The sequence below is a fragment of the Kwoniella dejecticola genome, chromosome 6, assembly GCF_000512565.2.
Source record: "Kwoniella dejecticola CBS 10117 chromosome 6, complete sequence".
In the NCBI taxonomy this organism is placed as follows: domain Eukaryota; kingdom Fungi; phylum Basidiomycota; class Tremellomycetes; order Tremellales; family Cryptococcaceae; genus Kwoniella; species Kwoniella dejecticola.
The window spans coordinates 223,072-238,376 of NC_089306.1; the positions used below are offsets into that span (position 1 = coordinate 223,072).

The window sequence follows — 15,305 nt, forward strand, 5'->3', positions numbered from 1 at the left end:
GGTATAAGAGTGAGGAATAACTCCGATTTTGGTGTGTCGACGTGTGGACCTGAGGGGACTAAAACGCGAACAAGGCAGCGCCTTTCTTTCTTCCGAAAGAGTATATTAGCAATCCTGATCCGAAGAGACCGACCTAAAAGGCGCAACTGTATTAGCACTATATCGGAATTGTCGTTGACATGTGAAGAGGGATCATTCTGCACTCACAGTGATACCTATGGCCACTTGCACCATTCTGAATCCGATGATCAATCCTTGAGAGTATGAATCGCTGTGATGCGGGTTCGTGGTCATTGCCAAACCACCTGCGGCTGCTATACCGGACTAGTCAAGCGGTAAAGAATCAAGATCAGCATGAGTATGTTGTCTCTCAAGATACCTTGAATGATTTCGTGACTGTACTTACCGGAACCAAGAATAAGACACCTGGGACCATCGACGTAAAGGCTGTTCCGCCAAAAACCCTCGAGTAGATATTACCCATGACACTGTGTCTCATGTTTCAACAATCAGCATCTAAGTCTTCCCGTTTCACATGGCAATTGAGCTCTGCCAGATAGATGAAGACGGGAGAGCTGCAAGAAGCTGTCAAGGCAAAGAAAACAGGGAACCGAACTCACCCAATGACGAAAGCCCCCAACGCCGAGACAACATCGCTCCTATCGAATATATAATGATTCGCCAGCGCATTCGTCAAGTATCCCACACAACAGATGAAGCACATGACTGGCAGCTGCCTCGATCTGAGAGGCTGCATATTCCACATACTCAGCAGCACGCTGAAGATCGGGATGAACAAGATCAAGTATATCTGAGGCATTCCTTGTCTCCACCAAGGCCAATCCGGATCGCGCACGCAGATGATCGATCCCTGGTTGAGATTGGATGTTATCTGGTCTTCGCTCCTGTTGGAGAATGTGAAAGTCCCGTTGAATAAGGGGATAGGTAGGCCGGTAGTAGCTGAGGTCATGTTGATCATTGAATCCGAGATGAAGGCCCCGTGGATCTCGATATATGATTGAGCGGCTCGGGAGGCTGCTTGAGAGGCGAGCCGCGCGTTGCGGTCGAATACGTAGAATAGGTCAGAGCCAATAGTGATTCCGAATCCCTACAGACACACTGGTAAGTATGTTCTTGCAGTCTTCAGGAAATTATGGATTTCGACGGAAAGTGCTCCCACCAGGAATAAAGAGTATATGATGGCGTAAACCATTCGAACACTTCCCGACATGATGTTCTTACTCGCCAATTCGAGGGATCCACATACTATGTAATCCCATTATATCAGCTGCAGTCGAGTGTGAACAATAAGTGGAGCACTGTGCACTCACAGATTGTATACCCAGGTAAGATCAACACCACACCTGCCGAAGCTACCGCCTGATAACAGAATATCCCGGTCGTCGACAAGCCCCTCGCAGTGAACGAAACGACTGTGGCAATTGAGATTCTTCAAGGGGTTTATAAATATGAGCTGAATGTCACACCTTCCGGTTGCCGAGTAGAACAGACTTAGACTCACTCAAAGATGTTTGAGTACATAGCACTCTTACTAGCCACATGAAGCTGCATAAAACTCAACAATATCCCCAGCGCGCCACTCGCCAATCCATCAATCAAGCTCCCGCCGAATCCGACGGGGGCTATCAGACCCGAACATAGGAAAGCCAATAACATCCTCTGCCAGAGATTGTATTCCTGAGGAGCCTTCATGAGCTTATGGATCAATCTGGTACCTTCAGCAGCATCCATTTCGTCGTGTACTACGCTCTTGTAGATATTATGCACTTTATGCAATTTCCCCAGTTCGAGACCGCCGTCAGTGACTTTGACGAAGTGGGTTTCGGAGGTTCGCGTGTCCATATCACCGAAAGAGGCAATGACGATCATGGGGAAATGGATGAACTGCGCATCGATCTCGAGGACTAATGCAGTAGCTTGGAGTTGCGATTCGATTCGGTGGGACGGGGCGCCGAATCGCATTAGGGCTTTAGCTAGTTTCAGAATGAATTGTTGGCGTGTCAAGATGTCTAGAGGCGCCGCAAGAAGAAGGATGTCATCAGCGTGTTGTATCTTATGTTCACACACAATGTTACACGACGTGTTGTTCGATGGGTAGTATGTTATCAGAGAGACAATGGGATAGAGCAGGGAGAGAAAGATAATTCACCAGCAACGTGCAGCTGAATACTAGCCCTCCTCTTCCTCTTCCCAGTAGTCAGCGCACTATCTCCCGTATCCGTGCGCATGAACGGCAAATCTGAGAGACTACTCCTCCTGTGTCTATTCTTCTTTTTCTGTCCCGTCACTCTCGGATCATCCTGATCAAATTCTTCAGCCATAACCACCGTACTCGCCGAACTTCCCAATCTCTTCAACCCTAAACTCTTCATTGTGGGTAATAACCCCGGTCCAGCACTTTTGCCATCTCCAAAAGCCGATCTAGAGGATACCCTTCTTCTCATCGTATTGGTTCTTCCAGTCAATTTCAATAAATGACTAAATACCCCGCCTTTGACGCTGTACGAAACTTCCTCATCGTCATCGTTATCCTCCTCTAACTGTCTTGTAGTCCTCCTCCGCATTCCGCCACCACCATGATTGAGTGTGGGCAGACCCAAAGTCCGGGAGGAATCTGATAGAGACCGTTGTCTCCCTCGTACGTTTTGATTTGGATTTGGAGCAGGCGAATATTTGGCTTTTTCATTCTCGCCATAAAGCGTTTCGTCCGAATCACTCCTATGTTCCCCGTAGTGCTGCGGGTGATTCTGATTCTGAGGTTGATTGTCGACCCATAATCTATCTTTACCATCACTGTAACCCTCAGCCAAACTATCTCGTCCTCGATCCCTGTGTGACTGAGCCAGCGAGACATTCGACTCTCTCCGATGATCGTTCTGGTGAGGATGAGACATCACCTCCTCTTGATATGCTGGAACAGGCGAATACCTTCTCTCCCTCTCGCCGAATGTACCCCTATTTCCGGGTGAGAACAGATCCTGAGTTCCCCCTTGGGCCTGTCTTGGCGAATTGGCGCCCATGTTCATGACCATATTCATGTTCATGTTTGGGGAGCCATTCGGGACGGAGAATCGGTGTTGGAGTTGTTGTTGATCGAGCAATCTTCTGGGCGGGGTATATCCTATATTCGGCGCGGACGATCTAGCTTCTCGATATGGTTCTCCTCTCGGACTGGCACTAGCCTGATCCCCTCGATGAGCGAGTGAGGAGCGTAATGCGGAAGGAGGTCGATAAGGCGAAGGCTGCTCTTCTCTTTCTCTTTCCCTATAACCTGATTGTGTGACCGATGAACGAGGAGAAGAGTTTTGATAGGTATGATATTCTTCTTCTGTAGAATGAAGTGTGTCAAGCGTAGGACGATGTACAGCGTTCGACCACCTGCGTCCACCACCGCCGCCGCCGCCAGCTACGACTCTCGGCGGAGCAGTGTAAGGGTCTTCCTGCTGTTGATTTGCTTGAAAATGATCTTGCGGGTCATCGGGATGAGGGATTTCCCGATAATATTCGACTGCATGTTGAGTATGATGATTTTGGGAGGGATCATCAATCGACTCGCCCAATTCGACAGGCTCAGAGTGGAAAGGAAACGATCCGCCATCGCCATCGTCGTAGTATTGTCCTTCGTTGGCGTCGGAATACGTTGAGCCGATAGAAGCTCGCGGATTGCGATCGGCTGATGGTATGAAGTCTGACGGGTCTGATCTGATCGGAGCTAGTTCCTCGCGAGAGAAACGGACTTTGGAGTCTTTTCGATCACCCGGCTTCAGCGCGGGACGAGGAGGTTGGGACATTTGTAATTACTTTTTTGTGGAGTAGCGATAACGCGTCGAGACGATTGGTATGTGGCCAATAGATCGATGAGATTCAGGAGGCAGCGGAGAATGCGGAAGTGAAATAAGGTGGGAATGTTATAGCCGCCTATCTATCAATCGGCATCGAGTGAGGTCGGAGTTGAGAAGATTTAGTGGAGCAAGGGCGTCAACATGATAGTCTGGTCAGTGGGAGTAGGGAATCGTTTTGCGTAGATTGCGCAAGCTTCTATGTATATGGATACTTAACATTCTCGTCTCCAGATATCAGGACTGCCAAGAACAAGCCTCTTTGCAAGGCCGAGAGCCGAAGCGCGGATGTGAGATTTCGATTTCAATCCGGACTGATCGACTGCTTCGCTGGCTGTCATACCTCATATAAGCAGTACTAGACATTCCGCAGAGCAATCTCCGTTCATTAGTGCTTCCATTCTGCTTGGAGTTGTCGTAGTCCGCGATGTTCAAGCCGTTTCGTTTCCTGTCTTTTGTGTCCTAGTTCAAGTCACCGTGCTTCGCCTTCGGCATCCATCATTAGGCTAAACTTGAAGTGTGAGTGAAATAACGATAGATTAGAAGACACTATATCATATCTTGATGTCATCACATCTGATCTAGACGAGATATACTAGGCACCTTTCAGATCGTATTTCAGATTCTCTAGCTGGTTCAAGTTCTCCTCTGACTGTTTCTCGCTTCTCCGTTGTAAGTCAATCGCGCCAACTACTAAAGCAGGTATGACCCATCTAGCGACCTCTCCCAATTCAAGAGGGACCAGCCCGGCTCCCACCCCGGTTGCGCCAGGTAGGGAGTGATAATACCGTATAAAGAGGGCGCAGAAGGATACGGTGAGCTGGATGGAGAAGGAGTACAAGTGGTTCTCCGATGAAATCTCGGGGAGGTAAGGGATCCATCCGGGAGTGAGGGAAAGAGGTAAGAGGGCGAATTGGATGAATGCGAGGATTGAGAAGATTGGATTGGGAGATGAGAGGTGGTCGAAGAATTGCAAGATCGATCTGAGTTACACAGAAATCAGCATGAAGGGTTGATGGCCAACTGGAAATGGAGTGTGGGTAGTAGAGAAGCGCACATTATGGATGAGATCAGAACTCCGAGATCGAGAGCGAGGTGCGCTTGTTTGTTATCGGCTGTGTTCTTTTCTCGGAGAAGCCTGATTTGATCTTCCTGACCTGTGACAACTAATCGCATGAGCTTTGACGAGGTATTTCCTGCAGCTAGCTCACCATCGTTATCCAGGATTTCGTCTATACCAGCATAATCAGGATGATGACGATACTCAGCCTCTTCCTACGGACAAGCTGTTGTACTACTCACCGGCTCTCAGCGGCTCTTCGACCTCGCCTTTCTGCTTGCGCTGCGCTGCTGTCCTCTGCCTTGCTGCTGCCATCTTGCTTGGGCTCCTCAGTGCTCTGCTGGATCAAATCACATCTTATAGCAGATGAAAAGCATAGATAACGCTCGGATCGCACCGAACCAAACAATTCCAGACCACATGGGCGAAATGCGATGATTAAGTGGGACAAACAATTAAATAATACCGAGTGAACGCGTGTCGACGATGATGCATCGATGATATGCGGGGTCACTTTGAACGTCGAAGCATAATATAACATTTGTCTAACCTCAATCTGCCTTCATCAACTTCATCATACCTCACGAATCAAGCAGCCAACATGTCCAGATCGTATGACAGAGGTGAGCTGAAAGAAGTCTGCGTTTGCGGTGCAGAATAAAGCTCATAGACTGATACCCTATCTGATACTTAGCGTTGACCGTCTTCTCCCCTGATGGACATGTAAGCTATCAACCACTTGTCCCCTAGCAGACAAAGCACAGCCAGCTTACTTTATTCCCGCATTCCCGTTGATGTAGCTGTTCCAAGTCGAGTACGCTCTTGAAGCTGTGCGAAGAGGAACGTGTGCCGTGAGCTGCACTACCCTCTACCATCTTCGGCTTTAAAGGGATCAAGCTGACTTGGCAGATTGTTTGGTCAGGTCGGTGTGAGAGGATCATCATGTGTAGTCCTGGGAGTAGAGAAGAAGTCGACGTTGCAATTACAAGATCCGAGAACGGTCAGGAAGGTGGCTATGCTGGATGATCATGTGTGTGTAGCCTTCGCGGGTGAGTAATCTATCTTCTTTACTCGAAGGCCCCTTTCTCGACTCCTTCCATCGCTGCTGTCTCTTCTTCTTGCTCTCGTCTCATGATTTCAATCATCCGATTCAGATGAGATCATCATAAGCTTACCTTCACTATTTGCGTACAGGTCTGACGGCAGACGGACGAATTCTGATCGATAAAGCACGAGTGGAATGTCAATCCCATCGATTAACAGTAGAAGACCCAGTCAGTATCGAATACATCACAAAACATATTGCCGGTATCCAACAGGTAAGTTCCTTCTTGTCCACTGAATTCAGCTTACATAGTTTACATGGATAAATATGAGGTAGACGACGCTAATACTTCTTACCTTGCAGAAATACACCCAGTCCGGAGGTGTACGACCATTCGGAATCTCAACCCTTGTAGTCGGATTCGACCCCAACGACACGATACCTAGATTATATCAGACTGAACCGAGTGGTATCTACTCAGCATGGAAGGTGAGCGGAGTCTCAATCATCCAATCGACTGCACCTTAGTCATTTGAAAAGGAAGGAAGAAATGAGGTATCGGGAGCTGATGCGCCTTTGGGATTTCTATTTAGGCTTGTGCGATCGGAAGAGCATCAAAGACAGTCCGAGAATTCCTAGAAAAGAACTACACCGAAGAATTATCCCGAGACGAAGCTATCAAATTGACGGTCAAATCATTACTTGAGGTGGTTCAGACTGGAGCGAAGAATATCGAGATTAGTGTAATGGAGCGATACGGCGTCATCAGCGTGAGTATTCTCCCCGGTGTTCAACGGTAGGGTTACAGTCCAAGCACAACCGCTAAGTTGTTTTTTTTTTCGGATAACGTTGTAGAACCTGGAACAAAGCGAGATCGAAAAGATCGTAGCTACTATAGAATCCGAGAAAGAAGCCGAAGCAGAGAAGAAGCGAGCGAGGATCGCAGCCACCCAAGCAGGTCAAGCAAGTATGGCAATGGGTTCTCAGGCTGTATCGGGGACTCAAACTCCCTCGGCCGGCGGTGCTGGTGGAGCAGGAGGGGAAGAAGGTCATGCGACTGTACCGGGAGAAGAGACTGGAGCTCAATGATTTGTCTACTTTTGCGTTTACACTTGTGCGACACGAAATGAAGCAGATCACACTCATGAAATGATATGCATGCACGTACAATACAGTACAATGACTCTATAACTCAGGAAGTTTTAGGGGTGGTCTCAATCAAGGATACGAGGACATCCTTTCTAATGCTGCATAAGGTTTTCGTAAAACCAACTTATCGATGAGTTTCGCCGGCATACAGTAGACCGGATCTATATCTTCCAATCCTGGATATCCGAGGAGAGATAGACCTGCTAGACCGAAGATAGTGTGGAAGACGTCGACCCAATCACCGGGTCTATCAGCTATTCCACCGTCTTCGAGGTCCTACAGAAAGAATCGAGGATCAGCTATAGCTACAGTCCAGGTACTGACACAAAGTGCCTTGACTTGCCTGAGCACCCAGTATGAAATTTATCAATTTATCCCTGTTTATCCAGGACAATTTCCCTATTATCGATATGGATGCGAGACACCACCACGAATAGCACACCTAATCAAAAGTTATCAGATATTGGATTGGAGCGAACACGGGTCTTTTGTGGGTGTGTGCGATTCTTACATCTTCTAGTTTTTCCGGACGCCCATTCAACCCCCCGTTGGGTAATTGTCTCTCAGATAACCAAGCGCCAAGTAACGGTACATCTATCAGATCTTGACGGTCCAATATCGACAATGCGGCCGTGCATACCCAGACTGCGAAGAACAAATCAAGGTGAGATCAGCTTGAAAAGTACATTCGCTGGCATTCCAAGTTCATCAGAAAAGCAAAGGGAGGCTGAGGATCAGAGTTTGCGACACCGACATACCTTGTCCCGAATGACTTTCTGCCCCTGGAACCCTCCCAAACCCACCATCGAAATTCTTACACTTCCTAATATACTCGATTATACTATCTCGCTTCTGCTGGGGTATTTGATCGAGTTTGCCAAGGAGCGAGAGAGAGGATAAACAGATATAAGTGAAGCGGGTATCGATTTCGCCCCATGTATCGCCCGACACCGATCCGTCGTCGTTGATTCGATCCAGCAGGACTATTGTGGCCATTGCAATCATATCGATTTCGTCAGCCTCACTTGCCTACCGACCGAGGCGGAACAAAGAATACCTCATTGTCTGGTGCACTTACACTGAGTTACCCGACCCACGTCTATGCGGTCTATAGCATCCTCCATCAACATTATCTGAATTCCCGATAAAGTCGCTAATACATGTCCATCATGGCCAGGATGCGGACCGAAAGCACCTGCAAGATTGCAACGTATAGCTCCAAATCGTCAGCTAAATTCGCCTGTATCCCAGCCGATAACAAGCTGAGGTGACGCTTGACGAACCTGCCTCGTCGTCCCAGCACGATAAAACATATTCTATGACCCCCTCCCTGTCCAATGTATTGGGTTGACCCATGATATGAGCCGCGGTGAGGCCCCAGTATATCCCATTGAGGCGTAGGTGCGACGTTAGGTGGTATGCTAGATCCTGGCGCTGCAATGATGAAGACAGTCAGTATTGATAGGCGCATGACTGTGACTCGTTATATTGATGTATTGCTGTTGAAATGGGACAAAAAGCCGCTTGGACCTCTGCGCTGTGGACTCACCTTGTCCAGGTTCTGGATGTATTTGATATGTAGCGCTGTATCCAGCTTGACATCGGACGAGCTGGAAGAGCTAGCTGTAGCCATCTTACGGGTGATTCTTTGGAGGTATATCGCAGGAATGACCGACAGTGTGAAGAAGTGGTTGACTGATGATGACGAAATGTCGACGAGTGGAGGTGATCCAGCGGCGAAGAACAGCAAATACGCTCTTTCAGTCTTCTGGTTTACCTTCCAATCTACACATCCCTCAGCCCGAGCTATCTTGACTGTACTTCGCTCGGACAGCAATGTCAACCACAGCGGAGATGAAGATCTTTCACGAATCTCGTTGATAGCTATGAATACCAGCTCAAAAGGATCATACCCGCTTCGAGGTTCACGATGGACATCACCCCTCTTCCAGCTCATACCTCCTCATCAATCCGTTCAGCTCTGGTAGTCCCCTCTTACCCGCAGATCCTTTCTGAACTAATACAGAATTCGCTCGATGCCGGATCAACCAGCCTGGAGATCACGTTGGGCCTGACCAAGGGTAACGAGAGCATACGGGTGAAAGATGATGGTTGTGGAATTAGCGAAGAGGGGCTGAAGAAGGTCGGAAAGCGATATAGTAGGTATCCCATATCTCATATACCACATTTCAACGCTCGCAAATTTTAGCTTCAGCTCTCCTCGCCTTATGCGACCCCGTTCCCAAAAACTGATGCCCTTGACAGGAACAAGCAAAACTCTTAACGCGGCCAATTTAGCTTCGGTCGGATCATACGGCTTCAGAGGCGAAGGTGGGTCTAGCTATGAATCCCATCACATCTTTCACACCAGTCACCTCATGCAGCTAATTTTGGATCTGCCTTGCTAGCCCTATCTTCCCTAGCTACCTTGTCTCTGTTGACCATCTCCTCCAAGACCAATGAATCTGATCACACGTATACGAAAATACTCAAGTCCGGCAAAACCATATACTTCGGCGTAGATCCTTCACGCACGATTGACTCGATCAATGATAGCGGCACAGTCGTGACTGTCAAGGAGATATTCCATGATATCCCAGTCCGACGCAAAGAGCTGAAAGACACAAATGAGGAAACACTGTTGAGACAATGCAAGCGGATCATAGAGGTCTTGGCACTCAGCAGACCGGGCGTCAAGTGGTTGCTGTGGGATGAGAAGGGCTATGGCGATAGAAGGACAGTACTGGATATCAAGAGTGTCAGTCAAGCAGCCTTTCTGGATTCTTCACAACCGTATGTGATGGGGAAATTGCTGAATGCTTCCGCGTCACTTGCACAGGCCAAATCTAGCGTGCAGATCTTCCGATCTTTATACGGCAATGCACTTGCCAAGGTGCGCTCGCTTAATCGAGTCCAAGTACAGGCTATTAGCTCAGCTGAGATACGACTATATCACTGTAGCGGGTCCAAAGTATACGGGTATCGGCTGGTTCTAGACGAGTAGATGGATTCATCAGTCTCTTCGGAGATGTGGCAAAGGTAAGCTGAACATCAGGTCGTTCATACCTACCCTGTCACAGCTGATGTTGCCTGCTTACTCAGTCGCATCAACACCTTTGTAAGCTGCATGGAAGTCAGGACCGCTCACCAGCAGCTGACATGTAGTACAGACATCAATAATTACCCCTTGAATCGATCCGATCTGCACCTGTCCATCGCTCGGCGATTTGCGACTAGTAAATTCGGCACCTACGCCATGTCAGGTGAACATGATCTAGAAGACCAATATCAGCGTAAGCTCATAATGCCACGTTGTTGAGCAACTTCTAATCAGCTTACACTGACTTGTCCTGTTGTAGATACGAGACAATCTCCTCGAAGGCTTGAAAGACATCCGATATATGTCTTGAATGTGACTCTACCTCCGGACGATATCGATGCGAGCTTTGAGCCGGCAAAGGGGATCATGGGGTACAAGGTGAGTTTGTTTGTTGGTCCAATCAGTGAGGTCTTTCCTTGGCTCGACTGACTTGGCTGTCTTCGCAGGATTACGGCAAGATACAAGCTCTTCTACTTGCTGTGGTGGATGAGTTCCTCAAGAAGAATGGCTACGAACGGGTCTTGGCGAATACCACTTCTATTAGTCCGACGAAGCAGATCATATCCCCTGATCAGTCGCACGGCAAATCGCCCTTGGCCAAATCTACAATTGTAACACATGTATCAGGACGCCAGTGGGATTTGACGAGACCTGCACCACCAGCTTTCTCGCCTATCGTCACGAACGATAGGGCGATGAACAATACAAGAGAGGCAGATATACCCTCGTCCCTCCCGTCTCCACCTCCGCCTCCACTCAGGCAAATCGAGCAAGCACGGTTGTCAAACGCAGTCAGGGCAGATCACGGATCAAGAGATATATCACGCATAGCGACTCAGCCAAGTCAGGCAAGTCAATGGATAACGGATCTCGAGCAGTCAATCGACATCGGTGCATTACCCCACCGACGATCCGGATCGCCTAGCAGGAAAAGGAGGTTCGCGGATATAACCTGTACTTCCGATCATCAAAGGGTTGAAGACCATAGGGCTGGTCGACAAGAGCAAGAGCAAGAGCAAGAGCAGACAGACATCCTGTCTGCTCGTCCAATCTCGCTGGAAAGATCAAACACCTACAAGACGGAAATACAGCTCAGTAAGACCTCCTTAGCTGAAGCGAAAGTGATAGGCCAAGTGGACAAGAAATTCATTGCCGCCTTAGTACCAAAGGGTTCAAACGACAAGGCATTGGTATTGATCGATCAACACGCTGCGGACGAACGTATCTCCGTTGAGCGGGTTTTGCATGATCTTTGCGCGGGTTTCAAGGAGGATGATATACCATATACGAAACTCAAGCATGTACCATCGATCATATTGACTTTGGCAGAAACGAGGATCCTGAGGTACGCAAAGGTGCTGGAGGTATTTCGGAGATGGGGTGTACATTTGGACCGTCCTGAAGAGAAGGAGAATCAGGCTCGGGGCGATTATACCCAGATAGAAGTACGAGCTGTGCCGACCGTCTTTGTGGGTCGACTGGGGAAGAAGGAGGGTGTGGAAATGACGAGGTTGATCAGGGGGTATCTGCCTGTTCTGGAAGATAATTTGGGTGGAATCGAAGCTTTGATAGGCACCTACAGTGGGGGTGATATAAACGAGGAAGGTTCTACGGGTATGGATGAGCGATCAGCAGGAGTGGGATCAGGTGAGGGTAGAGGAAAAGAGATGAGGTTTATGCCGAAAGAGATGCTGGAATTGGCAAACTCAAAAGCCTGTCGAGGTGGGTCTCAGCCATATCATCACGATCATCGTTGAGCTGACACTTACATCTGCATAATGCATAGGCGCAATCATGTTCCAAGATACCCTGAGTGCAGACCAACAATCTCGTCTCGTCAGCCAACTCGCCACGACCGATTTCCCGTTCATGTGCGCGCACGGGAGACCAAGTATGATCCCGCTCATAGCATACGAGAGCGCGCCATCGAGCTCGAAGCTTTCCAGAAGGCCGATAGACTGGACAGGGTGGAAAAACAAGAAGGGGTCAGGTGAATTTCAATATGATCCATAAAACTCGTTCCACTGCATTAGTCATCGTATCATATCGCATTCTGTATCCTTAGTATCTTGTAGCATGATCCCAATTCATTGCACTGTCGACGTGGTATTCGTTGCTTGTTGTATGCATTGATATTTGTACAACACTTGAACCTTACCATTCTTCCGACTCTCCATCTCTTCTGAGCTGATCATACAACTCCTCCCTCTCCACTTTCAGCCTGTCCACAAATTTGATCATATCCCTTACATCATTCCCCTTATCCGCTTCCCGTCTGCCAAACTTCAATACTATCCTAACCGTATCTCCATCCGCCTTGATCCCCATTGCTCTTCCTACACCTTCTTCACCAGTCCCGCTACCTCCTGCCATTTCCCCAAGAACAACATTCGACGCATCTGCAAACTGAGAATTCCTACACAGGAACTCGACATACGAATCATAATGCTTTTTCTCCCAAATCAAATCCCATCTTTTCGCCCACGCCCAGATCTTCTTTCCCCTTTGCAAAGAATAACTCCATCCGCACGCATCAAGAATCACATTGATACTCGCCGCATACAGCTGTCTGATCTTCTCGGGCGATTCTCGTGAACGACGCTGAACTAGCTCGTCCCATACTTCAAAACATTCGCTGTACGCTCCCACCCTGCTATAGGCGTCCATGAGCGATGAAAGTAGTGGTATGTCGACGTCGATGAGGGGATCGAGTTTGATGAGTGTATGTATATCCCTGATTGATTGACCTAGATTATCCAATTGTTCGTCTACGCTTAGGGATACACCGTCTTCCTCTAGTTCTGAGTCGATCGGACTTGATGTTGCCTTAGACTTCGATCTTGAGGTTGAGACCGAGCCGGATCTGGACGTGCGGCGGAGTTTGGTAGCTTGGAATCCATAAGTTTTGAGCAGACTACTAAGGATGGCGGAAGACGGCTGATACCCTGCCTTGCTCATATCTTTCAGAATAGTGACAAAAAGCTCCGGTGATGGGTAAGGTGATTTTGGCCAAGAGAGCTGGAGATATGTCGATAGGATAGCTTGGTACGAGCTCTCGTCCAACGAATTAGGCGAGAGGGCGTAAAAATGAGAATAGACGTTGAATGCCGAATGATGATCCTCCGAAGACCGCATCAGCAGGATCAACAGGCTGACTAAGTTGGCCGGGTTGATTTCCATTTTGTGGGTGCGCATATCCGTTATTATATTAATCGCTTTTCCGATCAAAGGTGGAGAAGCTCTCGAGCATCCAGCCAACAGATATTGATAGATGCTACTGAATCTTGATCTTTCCCTTGACTTCGAGAGGGCGGCAGGGGTAGACATGTAATGGTCGTATATCCTTATAGCGTGATTCAATTTCGATTGATCCTTCGAATTGCACAAGGGAATGATTAGATTCCTTGATAATTCCGCTGAGGGTTCTATCCCCCTAGATAAGATTTCTGAGTACACTTCCAAAGCGACATCTAAGGATGAAGGGGATTTGACCTCTTTCAAGTACATTCTGATTAGATCAGCCCATACATCCGCACCTGCCGATACGTCGCATATCTTCTCTGTAAATTCGATTGAGCCCACGATCTCATTGAAGCCCACGGACGATCGAGAATCGATAGACTGCCGGAGCTGTTGGGTTGATAAGAAAGATAAAGCCTTCTGTGGAGCTGTCAACCCTTTCTCCCTCATCTTGGTAATTGTATATTCCACTTGATGTCTATCCGATCTAGCAATGTACAATTCGATAATAGCATTGTACAGGCCAGGCGACCATATATTCGCTTTGTCCCAGCTCTGGACTATGTCATTCGCTTTATCTAATTCGCCTAGTGAGAGATATAATCTCATCAATTCAGCTTCCGTACTGGGTTCTAAAATGATGGATTGTTCTCTGACCGTTTCCAACAATCCATCTAGCTTAATCCGCACTGAAGATGGACCTGACAACGACCCCGGAGACGAATGTGAGGAGTATACGGATCGTCGTAAGGATTGAAGAATGAGCGAAATGTCCGTTTGATCGAGTTTTGAGTGAGCCTGTAAGAAAGGGATAATGCGATCTACGACGGAAGGGGAATTCGTTGATGCAGACCGAAGAATGATACGCCAATCTACCGAGCTAGGATCAAGTCTTTGAGCTAATACGAAAGCGTCCTCGGCTAAGCCATTATTGCAGAGCCCTCTGATTAGTAAAGCTTGATGTCCTTCGTTGACTGGATATCCGAAACGATTGGGTAAATCCTCAAATATCGTTCTAAGTAGTTCTAAATCCCTCAAGGAGCTTGAAGATGCTAAAAACTCCATCGCAGCAAGTAGATCATTCTGCGACAGAGTTTCGCCCGGATTGGGGGAAGTGATGATGGTATTATATGATGAACCGAGTGAGTCGGTGTCCTTGGCGGATATGGAAGTGAGAAAGTCTGAAGCGGCTTGTTGAGGTGTAGGTGTGAGAGGAGTCCTTGCGCGATTGAAGAAAGAGGTGAATTGCGAGAAGAGGGATGAGGTAGAGTTGTATCGATATGACTGATTCCTTTTCGCTGTGCATCGATGTGTCAGCCGCTCAAGTGATGTCTCTTCAAGGAGGGCTTTCAGCTCAACTCACCTCGAGCTACAGATCCCCCGAGATCGCTGGGCCGTATTCTCTGCAAGCCTCTAAAAGCGTACCGCCGCCGTATCAGAGATACAGGGCTGCATCTCGCTCTGAAGGGCATCTTCACACTATTTGGACCGCGCGCTCGACTTGTCCGAGTATCGTCGAGAATTGTGTATGGTAGAGAGAGTGGTGAATGACTTTGTTGAACCCTCTTCAGCTTCATTTGAGGTCAAAATGCTTCCAAGCGAAGAGAATGAGGGGACCCCACTCTGGTTTCAATGGGTGTCGCGTGGTGTGGCACAAGGCCAGATGCTCCTACTTGGGCGAGTACGAATCGAATATTGAATAGCACGCATACGTACATGGATGAGCAGAGCAGAATAGTCGGCTCCGAGAGATCGACTCGAGAAATGTACTCATTGCATACTCCTAGCTGAAGGAGCAGATGTTCTGTTCAGATGCTTGTTGATTGTCATATCTATTTCATCCAACTCTGC

The 15,305-nt window shown here is 48.1% G+C and overlaps 6 protein-coding genes across 6 annotated transcripts; 2 read left to right on the forward strand and 4 right to left on the reverse strand.

Moving 5' to 3' along the window:
* Nucleotides 1-58: 58 nt before the first annotated feature.
* I303_104968 (uncharacterized protein) lies at nt 59-3,812 on the reverse strand (the record flags this gene model as incomplete). The annotated part of the gene is made up of 8 exons (XM_018408879.1): nt 59-133; nt 208-324; nt 407-488; nt 621-1,108; nt 1,181-1,266; nt 1,332-1,450; nt 1,523-2,030; nt 2,171-3,812. The coding sequence occupies 8 exons, from the start codon at nt 3,810-3,812 to the stop codon at nt 59-61; spliced, it is 3,117 nt and encodes a 1,038-aa protein (XP_018262570.1).
* A 643-nt stretch (nt 3,813-4,455) lies between these two features.
* On the reverse strand, nt 4,456-5,235 carry I303_104969 (uncharacterized protein; the record flags this gene model as incomplete). Its single annotated transcript, XM_018408878.1, has 4 exons — nt 4,456-4,843; nt 4,918-5,017; nt 5,072-5,092; nt 5,163-5,235. The coding sequence occupies 4 exons, from the start codon at nt 5,233-5,235 to the stop codon at nt 4,456-4,458; spliced, it is 582 nt and encodes a 193-aa protein (XP_018262569.1).
* Nucleotides 5,236-5,521: 286 nt separating this feature from the next.
* On the forward strand, nt 5,522-7,054 carry I303_104970 (uncharacterized protein; the record flags this gene model as incomplete). The annotated part of the gene is made up of 8 exons (XM_018408877.1): nt 5,522-5,543; nt 5,615-5,643; nt 5,721-5,771; nt 5,843-5,969; nt 6,115-6,239; nt 6,329-6,454; nt 6,559-6,735; nt 6,821-7,054. The coding sequence occupies 8 exons, from the start codon at nt 5,522-5,524 to the stop codon at nt 7,052-7,054; spliced, it is 891 nt and encodes a 296-aa protein (XP_018262568.1).
* A 129-nt stretch (nt 7,055-7,183) lies between these two features.
* Nucleotides 7,184-8,747, reverse strand: I303_104971 (uncharacterized protein; the record flags this gene model as incomplete). The annotated part of the gene is made up of 7 exons (XM_065969073.1): nt 7,184-7,390; nt 7,458-7,556; nt 7,626-7,759; nt 7,873-8,097; nt 8,193-8,309; nt 8,398-8,548; nt 8,664-8,747. The coding sequence occupies 7 exons, from the start codon at nt 8,745-8,747 to the stop codon at nt 7,184-7,186; spliced, it is 1,017 nt and encodes a 338-aa protein (XP_065825145.1).
* Nucleotides 8,748-9,044: 297 nt separating this feature from the next.
* I303_104972 (uncharacterized protein) lies at nt 9,045-12,227 on the forward strand (the record flags this gene model as incomplete). Its single annotated transcript, XM_018408875.1, has 10 exons — nt 9,045-9,273; nt 9,380-9,445; nt 9,523-9,872; nt 9,954-10,007; nt 10,076-10,153; nt 10,217-10,232; nt 10,285-10,407; nt 10,474-10,592; nt 10,661-11,936; nt 12,001-12,227. 10 exons carry the CDS (start codon nt 9,045-9,047, stop codon nt 12,225-12,227), a joined length of 2,538 nt encoding a protein of 845 aa, XP_018262566.1.
* A 141-nt stretch (nt 12,228-12,368) lies between these two features.
* On the reverse strand, nt 12,369-14,926 carry I303_104973 (uncharacterized protein; the record flags this gene model as incomplete). The annotated part of the gene is made up of 2 exons (XM_018408874.1): nt 12,369-14,752; nt 14,818-14,926. The coding sequence occupies 2 exons, from the start codon at nt 14,924-14,926 to the stop codon at nt 12,369-12,371; spliced, it is 2,493 nt and encodes an 830-aa protein (XP_018262565.1).
* Nucleotides 14,927-15,305: the final 379 nt, after the last annotated feature.